The sequence below is a fragment of the Narcine bancroftii genome, chromosome 5 (assembly GCF_036971445.1).
Source record: "Narcine bancroftii isolate sNarBan1 chromosome 5, sNarBan1.hap1, whole genome shotgun sequence".
Taxonomy (NCBI): Eukaryota; Metazoa; Chordata; class Chondrichthyes; order Torpediniformes; family Narcinidae; genus Narcine; species Narcine bancroftii.
Genome location: NC_091473.1, coordinates 176,113,134 through 176,134,464, shown reverse-complemented (window position 1 = coordinate 176,134,464; position 21,331 = coordinate 176,113,134). Strand labels below are relative to the sequence as shown.

At 42.0% G+C, this 21,331-nt stretch overlaps 1 protein-coding gene across 5 annotated transcripts in view; it reads left to right on the top strand.

Moving 5' to 3' along the window:
• atg7 (ATG7 autophagy related 7 homolog (S. cerevisiae)) overlaps positions 1–21,331 on the top strand; it is a 226,296-nt gene that overhangs the window by 136,120 nt on the left and 68,845 nt on the right. For 3 of the 5 annotated variants that reach the window (XM_069939866.1, XM_069939869.1, XM_069939870.1), the window contains one exon: positions 4,522–4,653. The exons of the other annotated variants lie outside the window; for them this stretch is intronic. In XM_069939866.1, the coding sequence (XP_069795967.1) occupies positions 4,522–4,638 (117 nt within the window). In that variant the 3' untranslated portion in view covers positions 4,639–4,653. Of the gene's footprint in view, positions 1–4,521; positions 4,654–21,331 lie in introns of those variants that run through there. 5 annotated transcript variants of the gene reach the window in all.

Sequence of the window (21,331 nt, the reverse complement as noted above, 5' to 3'; positions counted from 1 at the left end):
TTCTTCCCACAAGCAGTGAGAATGCTGAACGATCAAAGGAACTGCTCACACTAACCACCTAACCATCCGTGACTCTCATACGCACATACCAAATATTTATTTATTTATTTGTATAGATGAAATACTTGTCCTGCATATGTATTGTTTGTCTGTATGTGTGTTATGTCTAGTTGTGTGTCTGCATGTTTTGCACCGAGGACCGGTTGTACTCGTACAATCAGATAACAATAAACTTGACTTAAAGACAACTGACTGGAACTGAATTAGCAATCACATGGACAAGTGTGGATTGATAAGAGAAAGCCAACATGGATTTGTTAAAGGCAAGCACATCTAACTAACAAGATTTAAAAGGTCATTGAGAGGAATGTGATTCGCAGGAAGAGTATAGATTTCTAAAACTTGTTACGTGATCTCCTTGTCATCCGGATTGAAGCCCATGGCCAGGAAAAGGGCTATAGTAGCATGGCCAGAGAATGTACATAGTTACAAGAAACATAGTATAGTAGTGAAAGGTTATTTTTAAATCTGAAGGTGCTAGTTCACTAAAGGTCAGTATATAGGCTACCACTTTTCTTAAGGACCTGGATTTAGATGGAAATTGCATATTTTGTATAGTTTTTGATTCGATAAAAGTAACAATAAACTGGAAGGAGGGTCAGCGATAGACCAAGAGGATGGGAAGAGTCAATATGAACAACGGGACACAATTATAGAAAGGTTACAAAAACAGTGGCCTGATTGTTAGAAAAGCAAACAAGATCTTTGTTTTCATTAATGAAGACACGAAATGCAAGAACAAAAGCCATGATGAAGCTTCAATAAGATAGTGACCCACTTGCAAATGGAGTTTGCCAAGTTCTGGGTTTTTAGGAAAGATGTAAGGGCTTCAAATATTTACCAGAGAAGTAGAAAGGGTTTAGTAGAGAAGGTTCAAGGGATCCAATAGCTGTATTTAAAACGTATAAATTGATTAGATAGAAATTGTTCCTGTTGACAGAGGGGTTATGGTCAAGGAAATGGGAAATGAAGATGATTGATCAAAGAACCAGAAGTGATGAGATGAAAACCTTTTCATACCAGATGGTTAGACTCTAGAATGAGCTGCGAGTAATGAAGGCAGATTCAATTATTCGAAAGAGAGCATAGTATTTATAAAATATTAGTTGAGCTATCAAGAGCAGGAGAAAGAATAGGACTGATTGGATTTCTCTTCTACTGTAGAACCAGTAAAGACTAAATGGCCTTCTTCCAATTCATTCATTCTTTGACTCCAATTATTGGCAAATTGATTTTAGATTTATCAGTAGAATAATCAGTTTTGGATTGGTTTAGATCCTTGTCTGAGAGTTAAATGAGCCAGTTTGCCACCTAGTAACCTAAACTGGTGGAAAAAAAGTGCTCAAAGGATGTATTTGGACTGATCCTGAAAGGATTTTTTGTTTGTTGTTGTACAAGTCAACACTCTGACTTGTTGGATTTACTCAAGTCCAGAGACGGTACGAACCAAGGAAATTAAACTCTGTTTTTTAAAAAAAACATTATGAACTAAGCATTGTCATACTTTCTATCGCTGTATGCAATTCATTACTAAAGAAATATCCTTACATATTGAAAATTGTATGGATTCTCCACTTCAAGTTTTCATTCGCCGTTCTGAATAAGAACCAGATCTCAGATTTCACCAAGGTCAGTGGTTCTCCACCTCTTCCCCCACATGCCATCTTAAGGGATTACTTGGTATGTATATGGATGGGGAAAAAAAAGGTTGAGAACCATTGGTCTGATGGATATGCCTCTTTGAACCCTTGTTTGAATATGAACCAACTATTCTCGCATGATGAACAGCTGAACTAATGACATTAGTTCAAGCATCTTGAGGTAATCAGCTACAGGCTTCATTGACCCTGCTGTCTTTTGCTACGTGTCAGAGTTGTACTTGGAGCCGAAAGTTGTGTGATGTATTCAGACTTTGGGGAACTGTACTAACCTGTGGTTAATAATTACTGGGACCTTCTTCTCTCAAAGTATCAAGTGAAAGAATTAATTAAAGCTTCTGCTTGTCTACGGAAATAGTGACTGCCTTAGTCTATTGGCTGCAGCTTGTTCATAGCCATGCTCCGCTGGTAGCTATTTTTTAATCTTTAGTTTTATTCCTAACCACATTTTGAATCCATTCTTTTAGCAGTTTGTTTGTGAACTTCATATCAAAAATTAGATAAAATCAAGCACTATAAATATTCCAGGTTAGTTTTCTTTTAAATTGCCTGAGAACTTTATAAACTCAACTAAAATCTTCAAATCGCCATTTGTTTCTTGATTGACACACAAAATAATCTTGGTATTTGTTAGCCACTTGGTTAGTGGATGACAAGAGTCCAGTTTAAGTTTGGCAACACAGGCCAGTGCTTTTGCTCTTAAGCCGTGATCTCAAAATGAGAAGTAAAACTTAAAAATCTCTAGACACCTTAGTTGAAGTGAAAACACACAATGCTGGAGAAACTCAGCAGGTCAAGCAAAGGTAAAAATACATAATCGACGTTTCTTGACTGCATTTCCTCACACCCTGTTCCCTGCAAGGATTCTATCTCCTTCTCTCAATTTCTCTGTCTCTGCTGTATCTGTACCCAAGATGAGATCTTCCATTCCAGATCTTCCAAAAGGTCTGCCTTCTTCCATAAACCATCTGTGGCAGACTGCACCAAAGGAAAACACAGGCACAATACTGTTTGGGGCAACACAGCTTTATTCCACTCACATAAATATCTAGTTGGCTGCTAGCTGTGCTCACAGTGTGATCCCGGGTAGAAAGAGAGAGCACACGGTTAGGATCTCGGCTTTATACTATAGGCCCACCTGGTGGTCGGATGTCATTAGGCCGGGTACCATGTCTTTAGGCCACCTGTTGGCTGAATGATGTACCGCAGCATATCATCACACCATCCACCACCATCAACTCAGCCCTCATCTGCTCCTCCTCCATTTCCCGCTCATCTGCCCTAGCCTCCCCCTCCCTCCGGCTCCCAGACACAACAAACGTAGAGTCACCCTTATCCTTACCTATAACAGCCTCCACATCCAACATATTATCCTCTGGAAATTCTGCCACTTACAACAGGATCTGTCTACCAGATAGATCTTCCCCTCTCCTCCCCTCTCTGTCTTCCATAGGGACCACTCCCTCCATGACTCCCTTGTGCACTCATCCCTCCCCACCAATCTTTCCCCCCCCCCAGCACTTTCCACTGTTGCCGCACTTGTGCCTACACCTCCCCCTCACCACGGTCCAGGACCCAAACACTTCACTTGTGTATCCGCCAGGCTGATTTACTGCATCTGGTGCTCCCTTTGTGGCCTTCTCTACATCAGAGAGACTGGGCACAGATTGGAAATCACTTCACCTTCGTTCTGTCCATACCATTGACAGAGACCTCCCAGTAGCCAACCATTTCAGTTCTGTGTCACGCTCCCATACTCACATGTCCATCCATGGTCCCACCAAGACCACCGCAATTTGGGGGAAAAACACCTGATTTTCCATCTGTGCGCTCTCCAACCAGATGGCTTTGACATCGACTTTTCCGGTTTCTGCTAACCTGCTCTCCTCTTTCCCTTTCCCCCTTCCCTTCCCCTTTCCAGTTCTCCTCCCTCCCTTCTCCACCTATCACCTCCTGCCTTTTGGACCACACTCACCCCCCCCCCTTTTGTTCGAGCACCTGCCAACATTTTTCCATACCTTGATGAAGAATTCAAGCCTGAATCGTCGGTGATGTATTTTTACCTTTGTTTATATAAAGGACACTGTTTGACCCGCTGAGTTTATTCAGGTTTGTGTGTTTTGGTCTCAAAACAAGAGACGGTCCTAGTTACCCAAATTCCAGCTCTGAAGCTGTTTCTGAGATAATCGAGGTTTTAGTTTCAGAAAGAGGAAGCATTTCTAAATTGTTCAGCCCCTTTGATTATAAAGTTTGAAAAAAAAAGCTCTTTAAAGTGTGAACTGAACAGATCGTGTCAATAGTAAGGCTAATAAAACTATGTTCAATTAAGGAAATGAGAATTTAGGCAAATTTATTGAATCACATCAATCTAATTGACCCCATAATCTATACAGTAGACTTTACAAAGGATTTATCTGGTGACTCAAAATTCAGTTATCTCATTTAAATCTTTACGTTATTCAGGTAGCTTATCATCATTAGTACAGAGTGTTTTTTTTCAATTAATGTCAGAAGCAATAAAATCTGATTGTGCACAAAGGCAAAGATTTCAATCTGATTTATAGTTCAAATTGATCGATTTGGCCTTGGATTATCCAGAAAATACAAATTTAAATCACATTTTTTCTTGCATTAATTTGTTTGTTCTGGACTTTTTATCTTAACCTGCAATGGCCATGGTATCAGATAAAATCTGTGTGGGCCCTAAACTTTATACCTCCTTATGCCTCAAGGGAAACTCCGATCAATCCCATTCCATCCACTGTAACATACTGATCAGCACTAAAGCTCCTATTTCTCCTAGCTATCGGCAACAGAGGTCATTGCAGCTGAGAACCAGCGTGTCCTTGGGATGAGGGAGCAGCAAGGAAACCCACGCAGTCAGAAAGGGAATCTGCAGTTCAACTCTGACAGCATCTGAGATCAGAATCCAACGTGGAAAACATTTCTGTGCGCAGTTTGGGCCACCAAATGAGAGGAAGGTGATAAACAAAATCGAGCGAGTGCAGAGAAGGTTCACGAGAATGTTGACAGGATGGCAGGGTTGGAGTGACAGGGAAAGGTGGAGCAGCCTGGGGCTTTTTTCTCTGGAGCGTAGAAGATTGAGGGGGGATTTGATGGAGGTGTTCAAGATTTTAAAAGGGACAGAGAGAGTCAACGTGGATAGGCTTTTTCAATTAAGAGTGGGGGAGATTCAAACCAGAGGCCATGGTTTGAGATTGCATGGGGGAAATTTCTTCACGCAAAGGGTGGTTGGGAAGTGGAATAAGCTTCCGGCGGAGGTGGTTGAAGCAAGGACGCTATTTACATTGAAGGAAAGACTGGATAATTACATGGAGGGGTGAGGATTGGAGGGGTATGGACCAGGTGCTGGTCAGTGGAACTAGGAGGGTGGGGATTTGTTCCAGCATGGACTAGTAGGGCCAAACTGGCCTGTTCTGTGCTGTATATGGTGGTGATATGGCAAGTTGTTGAAGTAGCAAAACAATCACAAAGAAAAATGGCCGAGCTGCCAGGGCTGCTGTAACAGCATGAGGTAACAGCACTCCCCTGTGGGGTTCAACCACCCAGTTCAACTGCCATCGGCTCCATGCAGGCTTTAAACAGCCTGTTCAATCTTGCGACCATGAGGTCTGGGCCTTGGGTTGGCAGCAGCCATGAGGGGTTGCAGGCTTGCAGGAGGTGGAGGACGGGCGATGAGCACCAGAAGGAGAAGCAGAGGAAATGACCAAGGGCCAGTGACCACGGCAGCAAACCAGTGAGGGGTCTCTGAGGCCAAAGAACACCAGGCGGTGAGCTGTTGGTGACTCAAAGCGAGGAGCCATCACAGCCCTCCAGCTGCTGGCAATGGCGGTCAAAGGGCTCGCGCCAGGCTGCTGGAGACTGGCTGAAGGGGTGCCAGTTACGGGAACCGTGGGTGCTGGAGGCTTCCTGATTGTGCCCAAAGCTTGGGTTGCTAATGGTTTTGACTGATGGCCTTGTGGCTGTGGAGGCCACTGAGGTGCTGGAGGCGAAGCCACGGATGTGAGGTGACTCTTTTGCTTCTCTTTCTCTCGCTCGATGGGGTGCTGGGGCAATTTCTGCTGATAGTGAATCGTTTGTGTATTATCACATTTTTTTGTTTTATTATATGACAATAAAATAATCTTGAACTACCCAATTTGAATTTAAATCACGTGCAAGTTACTGATGTATATTGCTCATTGAGTTGGCTGTGCTTAGATTCTAAACTTGGACAATATTTGATGAGACTTGCACGATGTAATTGTCTTCGTCACACCAGGTAGGCAGCCAATGTGCTCTGAGGGCAAATGATTGCTATCTGCTGAGCTGTTGATTGCAGAATGCAACTTTATGTCGAAGTATACCGCAAAAAAAAAGAATAAATGTGACCAAAATCAAAATCTTGACGATTCAAAATGTTACCATGTCCAAGCAGGAACTCAGCAATATAAACACACAAATCCATTAGCGACTTAGTAGTTCTTTCATAACCCTGTTTGCGCAAATAGAGGTGGCAAGTGGATTACAGTCTTCTCTCTGTATAATGTTTTTAATGATCATGTTTTGTCTGCCCTTGAACTTAATTCTGTAACCCACATTTCTCAAATAAGTTCAGCAAATCTGCTTAGCAATTGAAAAAAACTGTGCAAGATTCTTCATCACATGATAATACTAGTTCAATTTAAAAGCTGTTTAAATCTTGGTTTGTAAACTCACAGGGTACGAATACTGATGGTGTAGGATCGGATTTTACAGTTCAGACTAGGTGAATGTTCACTGGGTGTTGACTGTAAAGCCTTCCGCAAAAACATACTCATTTCTAAGGAGTTTGTAAAATCAGAGTGATTTTTTTTTGCAGAATCCCATCATTGATTAGTGTCTAAAACAGAGAGGTGACCTATTGAAGTAAAGTGTATGTTGTGGGGGAGGGGGGGGTTGGGGGGATGAGGCAAGAAAGGATTTCTTGGCTGGTGATTGGTGGTGACCAAAAGAGAAATTGCTGGAAGCAGACAAAATTGAGAGCTGATGTCGAGACCATACATCATGACCAGTGCAAAGAGGAGAGGGGGGAAGTGTGGAAATGGACCAGTGGGCTGAGAAGGGTTGAAGGATGGAAGATAAAAGGAGCCAAGAAGGGGGAAATAGAAGTACATAGATGAGAATTGGTGCCAGGTACACAGGGAAAAGGGGAAAGGTAAAACAGAGAGGGGACAAAAAAAAGAAGGGGGGAACAGATGGAGCCAAATGATAGGAAGGGAGGGGAAAGTCGAGGCAGCTGCTGGAGGGACAAAGGCTACCATGACTGGACTATGGTTGATCGAGCCTTCTCTCACATTTCCCCTGTTCCTCAGACTTGTACTCTCTTACCTAAGAGCAGTGCTCCACAAGTCCTTAACTTTCACCAACTCACTGCACACCTAGTGCATTATCCTTCATCATTTCCACCAGCTGCAACAGGTTCCTACTACCAATTTTGAGGGAATGATCATGTTGAATGCCCAACTGTAGTCAATAAAGAACACCCTAATGTACTCAGCTTCGTTTTTCCAGGGCTTTGTGTAGAGCCAGTGAGATGCCATCTGCCTGTTGTTACGTTAGGCAAATTGGAACGGATCCATGGTGCTTCTTAGACAGGAGTTGATATGCTTTAGCACCAGCCTTTCAAAGCACTTCATCAATGTTGATGTGAATGTCACTGGTCGATATAGTCATTTAGGCAGGTTGGCACACTCTTCTCGGGCACTGGAGCGATTGATGCCCGTTTCAAACAGGTGGGTGCCACGCCCTGTCAGAGTGAGACGTTAAAGATGGCCATGAATGTATTGCCAAATTGGTCAGCACAGGTTTTTAATACTCGGCCGGGTACTCCGTCTGGGCCAGATGTTTTCCTCGAAGGCAGCCCTGCACGTTATCCTTGGATACGGGCAGGAGAGGATCATCAGAGGGCATGGGGGGGGTGGGGTGCACAGTGGTGGTCTTCCTTGTCCTTGTGGTCAAATCATGCATTGAAAGCACAAGAGTTCATCTGAGAGTGAAACTTTGCTACTTGTACATTCTTTCAACAGCCTGCAATGTATCAAAGAAGTAAGGAATAAATTAAAAGTATGTTGATTCATTCATGAACTAATGGAATGAGATGGCATCAAAAAAGTACACATTTGGGGTACAAGATCAACGCAAATAAAAGTGAAGCGATGCCAATGAACAATGCGGATTACACTGAGTTTAAAAAAGAATCACCATTAAAATGGCAAACACAAGCAATCCAATACCTCGGTATTAGATTAGATAATAATTTTGACCACCTATACAAATTAAATTATCAGCCATTAATGAAGAAATTACAGGATGACTTAGAACATTGGAAAGATTTACCACAAACATTGATAGGAAGGGTAAATTGCATTAAAATGAATGTCTTCCCAAGGATACAATACCTATTTCAATCGTTACCAATTCCCATGACAGAGAAATTCTTCAATGAGCTAAAGAAAATAATAAGGAAATTCTTATGGAAAGGGGGGGAAACCAAGGATAGCGCTAGATAAATTAACGGAATGGTACAAACAAGGTGGTTTGCAGCTACCAAACTTTAAGAATTATTATAGAGCAGCACAATTAAGGTATTTATCAGATTTTTATCAAACAAGGGAAAGACCAGATTGGACCAAAATAGAGCTAGATAAAATAGTGGGATGAAAAACTGGTGCAATATAGAAGTTCACCAGTACTGCAGCATTTACTCAACATATGGAAGAAGATTCACGTAGAAAGGGAAAAAAACAAATTACCAACTACCAAAATTATTAGTGACGCAAAATCAACTAGTCCCTTTCACAATAGAGAATGGGAGAGAAAATTGTTTTTTGGGAAATAATTTATTAACATTTGAACAAATGAAGTACAAATATGGAATAACTCATGGTACAATTTTTGCATACCACCAACTGAAAACCTACATAAAGGACAAATTGGGAAGCAGATTGAGATTACCAGAAGGAAGCAGCTTTGAATATGTGATTACAGAAACAACGATAATAAAAAGATTTATAACAAACATGTACATCAAGCTGCAAGAGAAGGAAAATTATGAAATAAGCTATAAACCCAAACAAAAGTGGGAAAAAGATTTAAACATAAAGATAAAAAATGAAAAACGGAAAATGTTATGCTCTGGAACTATGAAGAATATAATAAACACGAGGTTATGCATGATACGATATAATTGGTTACACAGACTATATATCACACCCCAAAAGTTAAATAAATGGGATCCAACATTATCAGATAGATGTTTTTGTTGTTAGAAGGAAACGGGAACAACAGTACATGCAATTTGGGCATGTGAGAAAGTGAAAAAGCTTTGGGAAGATCTAAATCAGGTATTAAATAAAATCACAAAAAGCAACATACCAAAATATCCAGAGATCTTTCTTCTAAGTAATATAAGAAGTAAAGAATTAGGCCTCAAACTGGATGAAGGACAAAAAAGATTTATTATGATAGCCTTAGCTTAAGCAAAAAAATGTTTAATGTCAACCTGGAAATCAGAAGAGAGCCTGAGAGTACAGCAATGGTACATGGAAATGACTAAGTGTATTCCATTGGAAAAAATAACATATAATTTAAAAAATAAAGTTACATTGTCTGAACAAATTTGGGAACCATACATGGAACACAACAGAGAGGGCCTACCGTGGACCTCCACCCCCTAAAATGATAGAATGAGAAGAAGACGAAATGAACTGACCCAGTGTGTAAAAGTCGATGACACAATTTTCTTGTTTATTTTCATTGTGTGATGACATTGTTTAATGGGTTTAATGTATCATATATGTTGAACGTTGAGTGGGTGGGGAGGGGGGTGGGAAGGAGGGAGGGAAGGTAGGTGGGGGGGGAAGGGGAAAAAATGCCACTGTGTGTATTTAAGAGGGAAATGTTTGTATGTATTTTGATTGATATGGTTCATAGTGTGAAAAATAAATAATTTTTTTTTAAAGTACACATTTTGAATTAAATTTGTACATTTCTTCATAATGTTGCTAGTTATAGAATTGCTATAGTTATATTTTTGCTTGAGGCACCATCTTGAATTTTCCCTCTAACATATTAATTAAAGTAGCATTTCTAATTTTCAGTTGAGAGTAAAAGAGCTTTTATTCAGATCCCATTCCACATTGCGATTTACAAAATAATTCCTCTGCAGAATCCTATGATGGGTTTCGGAGCCTGAGATTGACTTTGAAGTACTTACCTGGAGATTCATTCCTTGGTTTGACCACACAAATTCCTGGGCTTTAATGATAAATGTTTGAACACTTTATTTTCTAATGGTTCACAAGCAAATGTCAGTCTCTGAGGCATGTGCACTCACATCGGGTCTCTTTGCCCTGATTTTTGGCCTTCGACATCGCTTCAGAGCTATGCACTTCACAATCATTTTTCCACAATCCCAAAACACTCCTGGGTCCAAATCCTTCTAACCACCATTTAGGTTGATGTAGAGTCAATGAACTAGTAAATTTCTCTAAGTATGGTGAGCCAGACTTCAGAGCAGGATGGAGAAGTCTAGTCTGGTTTTAACCAAATAATGGTTCATTAGCATTTTATTGGATAAACAGTCTGTTGGTCTGCAACCTTGCCATTTTTCGCTTTTATAAGCATATTTCTCATTACTGATTAAATATACTTTTAATATCCTCGGGTTGTAAATTTTGCTTAAGTTTTGCTAGATGGAATTGATCTTGTCTCCAGTGGGCATCTTGAGGTAGCCAGAGTTTACATTGCACAGTTTGCTGTCTGCATTGTATAGTACAAGCTGTGTGCAAGGAGACCATGAGCTTCTTTCAGTCATTCATGGGGCATTGCTGGCAGGACTACCATATATTGTGTATCCCTCATTGCCCATGAACTGAGTGGTTTGCTCAGACATTTCAGACGGCAATTAAGGACTTGCACGTTCTTGCAAGTCTGCAGTCATGTAGGCAGGCAAAATAAATGTAACAAATTTCCTTCCCTAGTAGGATTTTACAAAAGTTGTAGGATCATTGCTAAGGCCAGCATTTGAATTTGACATTCCTAATGCAGCTAAGTGTCATGCAGAGCTCTTCTTCTTTGAGAGAGAGGGCGGGAAGTACCAGCAAGCCAAGCCTTGATTTCATGTGTCCACTCTACAATTTATTCATTTTCAATTGCTCCTTGGATTTGGTTGGATTGGTCACTCTGTAATTTGTTTACGGGTTAACTGTAAATACTTGAATCAATTTTAAAGTAATTAAGAATTAAAATGTGAAGTAAATGTGAAAGCAGGGCTCCTACTTTGCTAGTCCCTCGAGGTCAAAAATAAATAAACTCAAGTTCCACAAGTTCAGATATAGCCAATGAATCCTATTTAGAATCCACGAATGGGGCAGGTGATGCGCGACAAGGTGTGTGGGCGGTTTGATCTATTCTACGCTGATTTTTTTGCTGTTTAGCCTTGGTTTCCGAGTATTTCTGTCTGCCACTTGAATGTTCTTAGGCCAGGTATTTCCATGAGAGTGCATTGATTTTGCACGTTAACAAGGAGGTTTTGGTACTATTCTGGACTGGTTTTCCTGGAGATTGTTTCCCTTGGCAGAGTTCTGCACAGAAGATTGATTGATTTATGGTCGTCTGATGTCAGGCCTGTGGGCAAGGTTATCCACACAGCATAGCTTCAATTTATGCTTCGATGTTGGGGACATTAGTCTGAGAGATGATGCTGATGTTGATTCTCCGTCCTTCCCAATTGATTCTGTGGAATTTTCTAGGATCACGTTGGTGGGAGTTTTGAAGTGTTGGTTGTAAGTGAAAGCAGTGATGGACCATTTCGCCCCTTGAGTCTGCTCTGCTTTTTATGAAAGAGTTTTAGCAATTCCTGTGCCACTTTTTTGTGCTCACACCATATCCCTTGATTACTATCCAATATTTGTCGAGGACTCACAGAAGGGTGGGATCACTGCTCCTCAGAAGACCAGTGTTGGGTCTAAGGTCTTGATCTCCAAGCATTATTTTCAGATGGATAGAAGATATGCTTACGCATATCAGTGTCTGTCCTCACTGAAAGGTGACCTCAGAGAGAAGGAAAGTACTCTGCAGTTTTCCGAGTTCTCACTGTGGAACTTGGATAAGGGAGGCTAATATATTCAACAGGAGCAGGTTGATGAAGGGCGCTTTGCCATCTAGGTGTTCAGTGAAATGCATTTCCTCATGCTTTTCAGTGAAACTATCAGCATTGGTTTAGTGTTCACCTCCCAACTGTTTTCAGGCACAAGTACAACCTGCACAGTGCGATTTTGGTTCAAGACTGGAGGTCGAAAAGTTTCTTGCCATCCTGTCGATTAACTTCAGCTGGGAGCTTCTGGAAGATGAGCCTTGCACTGAAGAAGATAGAGAAGTTGTTTGGGGTGTGAACATCCCTTTGCTCAACCCTGGTCTTTGTTGGAATTGAGCTTCAGTTGAATCCTTGGATGAGAATCAAGGGTTTCAAAGAAGCAGTTCAGAATATTGAGTAAATACTTGCTCTATTTCGATTGGAAGGTAATTACATTTGGCTGACCAATCTGCACTAATGAGGAAGTGAACAGGAGGGAGATAAATCAGCTATGAATGGTGTCAGACCAATAACCTTGCACTCAACGTTAGCAAAAACATGGAAATGATTGTGGACTTCAGGAGGAGGTCAGGGGAACACGACCCAGTCCTCATCGAGTTCTCAGTAGTGGAGAGAGACAGGAACGTGAAATTCCTGGGTGTCATCATCTCCGATGATCTGTCCTGGAGCTTCTGTGTTAATTCAATCACAAAGAAAGGTCACCAGCAGCTATACTTTGTGAGGTGTTTGAACCAGAAATGTCTGGTTGCAACAGTATCTGATATGGAGGTGCCAACGCTCAGGACAAGAAAAAAACTCCAGAGGGTGGTTAACTCGGCCTGCAACATCATGGGCACCAGATTTCACTCCATCAAGGACATCTACAAATCTACAAGGAACAGTGTCTTAAGAAAGTAGCCTCTATCCTTAAGGACCCCCACCAACCAGGCCATGGCCTCTTCACTCTGCTACCATAGGGAAAAAGGTACAGGAGCCTGAAGACGAGCACTCAGTGGACAGCTTCTTCCCCGCTGCCATCAGATTCTTGAATGAACAATGAACCAAGGACGCTGTTTTTTTCAAAACTTTTTAATTTAGACAGACCACACGGTAACAGGCTATTTCGGCCCATGAGTCAGTGTCACCCAACTTACACCCAATTAACCTACATCCCCGCTACATTTCAAACAGTGGGAGGAAATCGAGGCCTCCAGGGAAACACACTCAGACATGGGGAGAATGTACAAACTCCTTATAGACAGCGTGGGATTCGAACCCTAGTCCCAATTGCTGGCGCTGTTATAGGGTTGTGCTAACCGCTTCTCCAATCATGCCACCTTGCTTTGACTATTTCTTGTACTAATTCTGTTTATTTTGTAAGGTGGTTTGTATAAATGTTTACTGTGATGCTACGGCCAAAATAACAAATTTTCTGGCCTGTGCATGGCAATAAATGCTAATTCTTCTGCCCATGACAATTAGGGTAGCCAATAAATTCAGGTGTTGCAGCATGAATAGATCCCAAAATATGAGTACTTTGTCCCATTCAAGTTTATTAATACCTTCCTGTGTTTTATTCCAATACGTTCACTATCAGCTACATCCACTGAATGGATCCTTCGTCCCATTCCACTGCAAATGTTGAAAGTGCACTTACTGCTCCCAAGACCAGATCATTTGTCTTTGAACTGTGCAAGTGGCCTTCTGAAACTTGTATAATGTTATTTCCTAAAATTGAGCAACTAACCTTTCCTTCTACTTTACAACCAGCTCTGTAACAGCAATGCCCAACATTGCACGGGGTAGCTACATTGCTACTTTCTTAGCCGAACCCAAGCTGCAGTAATTAATGCTGCCTCTGGCTGCAAGCCATCCTGAAAATGATACCCTGTGCATTCTCAGTGAATGCGTCAGAAAGATGCTTGTCAAGTGACTCAGTGGAATACCATATTCTGTGCACCACTTCAGATCACAACTCAGCTCCAGTATTTCAGTGTTTTTACTCCACTGTTCATCCACCGATTCTAGGCTCGCCTGGGGTCTATCAAGGATTGGAAGCTCGCGTCCCTGGAGATTACCACCTCTATGACCTCCCACGCGGGTCTCCACCCTGGCTGCAGTGGCCCACAGGACCAGACTCCTGATGCGGGTCTCCACCTTGGCCCTGTCAACCGACAGGAGCGAGCCTCCATCATGACCTTGCACCTTTGCCCCGGCGAACCACAGAACCAAACCTCCATCACGATCTCCCACCTTGAACCTAGCAACCCACAGGAACAAGCCTCCAAAGTGCACTCCCACCAACCCCAGTGGCTTACAGGACCAAGCCTCTGATGCAACCACTCACTCAGACCCCATGCAGCCTACAGTACCGAACCACTATCCACCTATCTCTGGCCTTTGTCACCCTCCCCCTCGACCTTCTGGCTTCTCCAGCACTCTCCTCCCTTGGATTTTTCCTACCCTCCACCAGCATCCTTTATCCCATTGACTTTCCTCCCAACCCCTACCTAGTCTTTGCCATCCCCTCTGACCTTCACTCTGAGACAGAACGCTCTGTCCTCGGGAGGGATCTCACCTTTGTCCCCCTTTGCGGCTTCCCCTCTACCACCTTCAACTTGGCCCTCACTTGTATATCCTCCATTACACATCTGCCCTGGCCCCCTTCGCTCCCGCGCACAACAAGAACAGGATTCTCCTTGTTCTCACCTACCACCCCACTGGCCAACATTATCAACCTTTGCCATTTCTGCCACCTACTAAGTAATCCCACCACCAGACACATCTTTCCTTCTCCCCTCTCCGCTGGGACTAGTGCCTTTGTGACTTCCTTCTCCACTCTTCCCTCCCCACCAATTGCTCCCTTGGCACTTACACCTCTAATTACAGGAGGTGCTTCACCTGTGCCCGCACCTCCTCCCTCACTACTAATTGGGGTCCCAAACAGTCCTTCACTTGTGAGTCTGCAGGAGTCAACTACTGCATCCAGCGCTCCCAATGTGCCGTCATCTACATTGGAGAGACTGCACACAGACTGGGAGATCGCCTCGTTGAGCACCTTGGCACTGTCTTCCTGTGGCCATCCATTTCAATTCCCCACCCCATTCCCTTCCTGCCGTGTCTCTCCAGTGTCCTCATGCACTGCCAGACTGAGTCCACCCACAAATTGGCACCCTCGAACCGGAGGGCATTAACACCGACTTCTCCAGTTTGCATGAGAAACAACCATCTTCCCCCATCTCCTTTCCTCTAACTCTTTCTCCATCTCCTCCTTTTTCCCTCTGTCTCCTTTCACAGAATCAAAATTAATTCTCACCCTTTCTCTCTCCTTTTATCATATCCAATTAACACCTTTTGTCTGCTGGTCTGTACTTCTCCCCCTCCCATTGTTCCCCTTTCTGCCCCTCCTCTTTAATTCAGACACCTGTCCTTTACCTTGAGGAATGCCTCCCTTTGCAGATATATATTTGTACCTCCTATGGACGCTATGAGAATGGCTGATTTGCTCCAACATTTCTGTGTTTTGACTACAATCACAGCATCGGTAGACTTCCGTGTTTCAGATCACAACTCTTGTTCACCTTGCAGGGAGTCACGAATCGTATTATTTAAGAGAATTGCTCCATAAAAGGAAAGGGATGTCTGAAATGTCACCCATTCCAAAGTTGCATATTGAAGTCGCCAGTCGAGTTTGAACAGCACACAAATCTATGTTGGTGTGCTCTTAATGCAGGCTGTGTCCTAGTGAATGTCCACCACAAATGTGTTTTATTTGATAAATCAGTGTGGGTTGGGCACAATCTTCACCCCTCAGTCCAGCTCAAAATGATGACAGAGAGGGTCTTCTTTCTTTTAAGAGCACACAAGGATGCTTTGTCAAATGGATGTGGGTCATCTCAGCCCAGCTCCTGGCAAGCTCAGGTCCACTACACTAACTGTGTAACTTGGCGCTAAACCAAGCGCAGGAAGATAATGGCTGTGAAAAAATAATGTACTGAAGTCTTGTGAGTGTTGTTCAGAAGCTGGACAGCAAAAGTTTGTTCATCTAACATCTTTCCCAGATGTAATCAGGCTTGATGCTGTTCCTCTCTGGAACTCTTGCACCCTGTCAATGAGTTATCTGTTGCTGCCTTCCTCAGCTGGATATCTTTGCTTCCACCTCAACTATCTTTCCTCGGTTTGCCTTTGCTAACTCCACTCTCAAAGACTCCATCTTCAAAGCACCATAAATTCTAATATCTGGAGTAGTGGTTTGTTTCATCTTGCCCTGTGTTAGATCCACCTTAACAGTTGATCCAATTAACACTGACTGGCATTCAGCATAACTTATACCCACCATTACGAACTACACCTGGAATTGCCTGTCTTACTCCTGGCCTCGCATCTCTCCACCTTGGTCTCTTTCTCTCTCTCCTCTTGCCCTGTAAGAATTTTTCTTAACACACATCTCTTCTGTCATGTGCTTGGACACCCTCCTAATTCCTTCATTGTCTTTGCTCTTATATTTTAGGTATTACAGAATTGAGGAAATGGTCCATGGAAGTAGGAGATTGTTATTAATGTAATCAGAGTAAACTGATGGTACAATCATCAATGTTGATTTAACTTCCGATTATATTTAGAGAAGTTTGTAACCTATAAATGGGGTTTAACATTTTTAGTTTTAGCTGACTGTGATAGAGATTAAAAAACTAGCCGTAAGTGCAGCCCCGCTGAGCTATCAAATCGTGACACAATCCCAACTTGACCCAAACCTGAGGGCACATAACTTTTTTTAGAAACCCGATCTTGACAATATCAGTTATCTCCCATTGAGCTCGGAAATGGAAGCCAGGCTCTACCCCCAAGGACATAATTAATTTTATTATTTTTATGCCATGAACATTGCATTTGAAAGCATATTTTGGATTGCAATTTGTTTTAAGAATTTTATGATACAAAAGCATTCTTTGGCTTGGCTTCGCGGACGAAAATTTATGGAGGGGGTAAAAAGTCCACGTCAGCTGCAGGCTCGTTTGTGGCTGACAAGTCCGATGCGGGACAGACAGACACGGTTGCAGCGGTTGCAGGGGAAAATTGGTGGGTTGGGGTTGGGTGTTGGGTTTTTCCTCCTTTGCCTTTTGTCAGTGAGGTGGGCTCTGTGAGCCCATAAAAGCATTAGTTTTGGATAATTAGCATAGAATAATGCTGTGATTAATGTGAGGGTTGGGGTGTTGGAGAGGGGATCCTGGTGTAGTAGAGCGTGCAAGATGAATGTGAGGTGTTACATGATTAACTTTGCCCCCTGTATGCAAAATATTTAGTAAAGGATCAGAGATCCAAAAATAACAAAGGGTGACGTAAACAAAAATGCTGGTAATAATTGGCTACGCAGGTAGCATCTGTGGAGAAAGTTAACATTTCAGGTCAAAATCCTTTAATCGGAAACAGAAAAAAGTTAGAAATAAAAGTTTTTTAAGTTTCAGAGTAAAAAAAAATTCTAGCAAGGATAAAGGAATTTACCTGTGATACAGTAGAAACGAGGAGAGATTGAATGACACAAGTGGTTGTGTTGCAGTTTGAGAGGAGATGCAAATGCAAGGGACCAAAGGAGAACAGAGGAGAGAAAAATTGCAATGCTGAAACCCTGAGTTAAAAATACAATGCAAATGCAGAAATAAAAGAGAATGCTAAAAAAAATGAGCAAGTACAAAAGCATCTGCAAAGGGAGGAAAATGGAATTTGGCATTATAATTGATTCATTCAGACTACACAGTTTTAATTTTGGCTGGGAATGCTGGTTATTTGAAGTTACTGAATTTGATGTTTAGTTCTGAGGTCTGCGCTGTGTCCAGTGATAAATTGGAAATGTCTACCAAGTCAGTTGCAGAGTGGGAAAAATGGTTGAGGGTGAGACATCCCATCACAGCTGCATGGAGGAAAATTAATCTTCCTTCCAGGGCAATCGATCTGAGGTGGTAAAATAAAAACCAACTTGTCTTGAGACGTTCTTCAATCCTCCGATTTATTTTGAATCTCTGATTTAGAGGAGCATTTATTGAAAAGGTTGATCAGTGTGTGAAACAAAAATGGAAGGAAAGCTACATTAGTTTCCCAAGGACGATGTGAACTTTAGTTTGAAAGCAGGAGCTTTTTAAATTCACGTCTCACTTAATATTTACCTACTGTACTTACCTTCCCAAGAAACCAGTTCTGGTTATTAATCTGGGACTGTTTATTTAAATGAAATTGTGAAATGCCAACTAAAATAAACCTATATTGCTCGAAGATGATTTTCATGGCATCATTGCCATGTTTGTCTTAGTAGATCTAAAAATATATTTTAAACTGTGGAAATTATTAGATTGATAAGTTCTTGGCACGTGTACATTTTGTTTAGTTAATGATGTTTTGAGTGAGTCATTTCTTAGAATCCAGCAGTTTAATTCTGGTTTAAACTTCAGGAGTAATCACAAAAATTACACAAAACTGACCAGGAGGATGTTGTGCCATTTCAACACCAAAATCAATATTAAAGTCAAAACAAATTTACTAATAATATTATACTGTAATAACTGATGGAAATCGGTAATTGTGTTAAACATGTCTTTTCATCAGCTCTTTTCCAATCTACTGACTTAGTAATTCAATCAGTTCCCTAAAGGATTGAAGAGTGATCCAGGACAGTCTGACAAAGTGAACAGCCTTGCTCCTTTTCCGTCTAATGAATAGGTCGAAGCATAGATTGGGCCAGCTGCTGATAAAGCTTCCTCTATTATGTGCATCCTAACCTCAGCCTCAAGGGAGAGTCTCCCTTGTGCACGAGCACAACAGATTTTCAGTTTCCACACCTGTCACCCTTGTTGCCGTGTTCTCAAATGTTTCATTTCAAAATCTAGGCTATTCTATGCTCCATTTGTACAGCATCTGTGCGAAACTGCCTCACAATAAATTAATTTATACTCTTAAAGCTGGCAACTGGCAATCCCTTTATCTGTACATTGTTAGTCCCAAGATCCAATCTATTATTACAATGACTGACTACATCCTTGTCCTTGATATAATTTACGTACATAAATAGTAAATAGTGAGGCAGGATGTCGGTAGGAAGCTTTTGTCAGTTCCTCACTGTGTTAGAAGTCATGCTACGTGCAGATCCCACAGGAGAGTACATCCTTCACATTCCTTCAAGCCAATGGACAGACACATCCCCTCTCTCCCTGAGGAGTAGTCACACTGTCCTGGGATCTCCCACAGCAGCAGATGTACATTTCTCTGATCCTTGGGAGAGCTGAATTGTATATTTGTCAGATGTTCAGGTTCCCCATAGCATTTCTCTGTTGATTCAGGAAATTCTCAATTACCTCGAGGAATACAAAAGGTAAAGTATTGAACATGCTGATCCCTTGAACTAAAGCATTAATGTTTAAGCATATTTTAACACGATAGTCATGCCTTTTAAAAAAAAGTACCAGGCAATTTAAGTAAGGCTGTGATATGCCATAGACAAGGACCAGTCAAGTATTATACCAATACAGGGCTTTTATAAACAGGCTAGAACCACCTCTAAACTGGCCACTCAAGTATTATACCAATACAGGGCTTTTATAAACAGGCTAGAACCACCTCTAAACTGCCCACTCAAGTATTATACCAATACAGGGCTTTTATAAACAGACTAGAACCACCTCTAAACTGGCCAGTCAAGTATTATACCAATACAGGGCTTTTATAAACAGACTAGAACCACCTCTAAACTGGCCAGTGGGAAAGCATCTCCATCTGTTATGCCAGTAGGGTGGAGTATCTCTACAGCCATAGCCAATAGCAAGCAGTCAGTATAATACACCCCCCCCTCCCCCATTACATCATCACAGGCTGACAGTCTTTTTCTTGTACTCTATACAATGAAACTGCATTTTAAAAATTTGTATGATAATTGGTGCTTTAATTTGAAACACTATGTGCCATAGTAGTGCGTCATGGAATATCCGAAAGTATTTCCTTACTTTTGCTGAGGTTTGTTCTCTGATGGGGGTGGGATGGACAGGTTCAATAATATTCCAGGAAGACAACCCTTTGAGGATTTTTCTTTCCCTTCCATGAAGAGAGCAGATCATTCCTAATTCTACCACGGTAATGGCCTGGAGGATGCAAAGCCTGGAGCAGCTATAGAAGTTCTCCCTAGAAATTTTTGGACATCCAATCCAAGCTGATATCTCGGTACAGTACTGAGATGGTGTCATTCAGAGCACAGTTCTTTTTGCACTCTCATTTGGGTGTAAATTATTCTGTGACATTATTATTTGGTATGAATGGGGTCCTGCTGATGGGCCAGCCAATATTTGCTTCTCAACCACTCTGATCGCTATGTTTGGTGGGTTGTTGCTGTGTACAAACTGAGCTGGTGTGTTTCCTACATTGCAGTTGTGACTACTTCTCCAATGTACACGCTCATTTAAAAAGTGTATCCTCTGAGAATGAAAGGTGTCATTATTGCTGCTGCCATTCCAATGTCTTGTCTGAGCTGAGAAACTACAGTACTTTTCATGGTATTGATTTGTAGAGAAAATAATTTTATTGGGGCATTCTAGCTCATTTTTTGCTCTCAGAGGCTGGTGAATATCTGGAACGAGCTGCTCGGCATGGTGTTGTGGAGGAGAAATCGTTGAAGAAGTGAATACATTTTGGAAAGATTGGAGATGAGAGGCATTGATCGTGTGGATAGTCAGAGGCTTTTTTTTCCCCCAAGGCTGAAATGGTTGCCCCCAGAGGACATGGGTTTAAGATCCTGAGGAGTAGGTACAGAGGAGATGCCAGGGGTAAGTTTTTTATGCAGAAAGTGGTCAGTGCAAGGAATGGGTTGCTGGCAACGGTGGTGGAGGCAGATACGATGGGGTCTTTTAAGAGACTTTTGTAGAAGTACATGGAGCTTAGAAAAATAGAGAGCTATGGGTAAGCCTAGTCGTTTTTTAACACAACTGCTTCTTATTGAAGAGAAGGTTGGTTGTGTACATGGATTTGAGGGTTATGGGCGGAGAGCAGGAGGGGGAAGCTAGTGGAGTTGTTCAAGTGAACCGGCGTGGACTTGAAGGGCCGACATGGCCTGTTTCCACACCGTAAACAGTTATATGGTTATATATGGTTAAGGTTCTGGGGATTGGCACAGAAGTTGAAGCCAAAGGCATATGAACCATGATCATGTCCAGTAGCTTGGGGGCCAGCTGGCCTACTCTAGCAGGTATTGTTTTGCGTAAGAGTTGTGTTTTACTGTCTACGTATTTGTACCTCAGTATAGGCTTAGCATGTTCAATCTAATCTCCCACTAAAAGTGCTGGGATGAAAACATTACTGGGTAATGGCAAAAAGCAATACAGAGCTTCTTGGTGTTCTCAAAACACTTGTGTGACTGGCTGCAGCTCCCTGTTGACAGAAGCCTTGGTACGAGTTGCTGTGTTTGTTTATATTGGTGTACGGAGGTTTAGAAAGTGTTTTTGTGGGGGAGGTAAGGAATAAT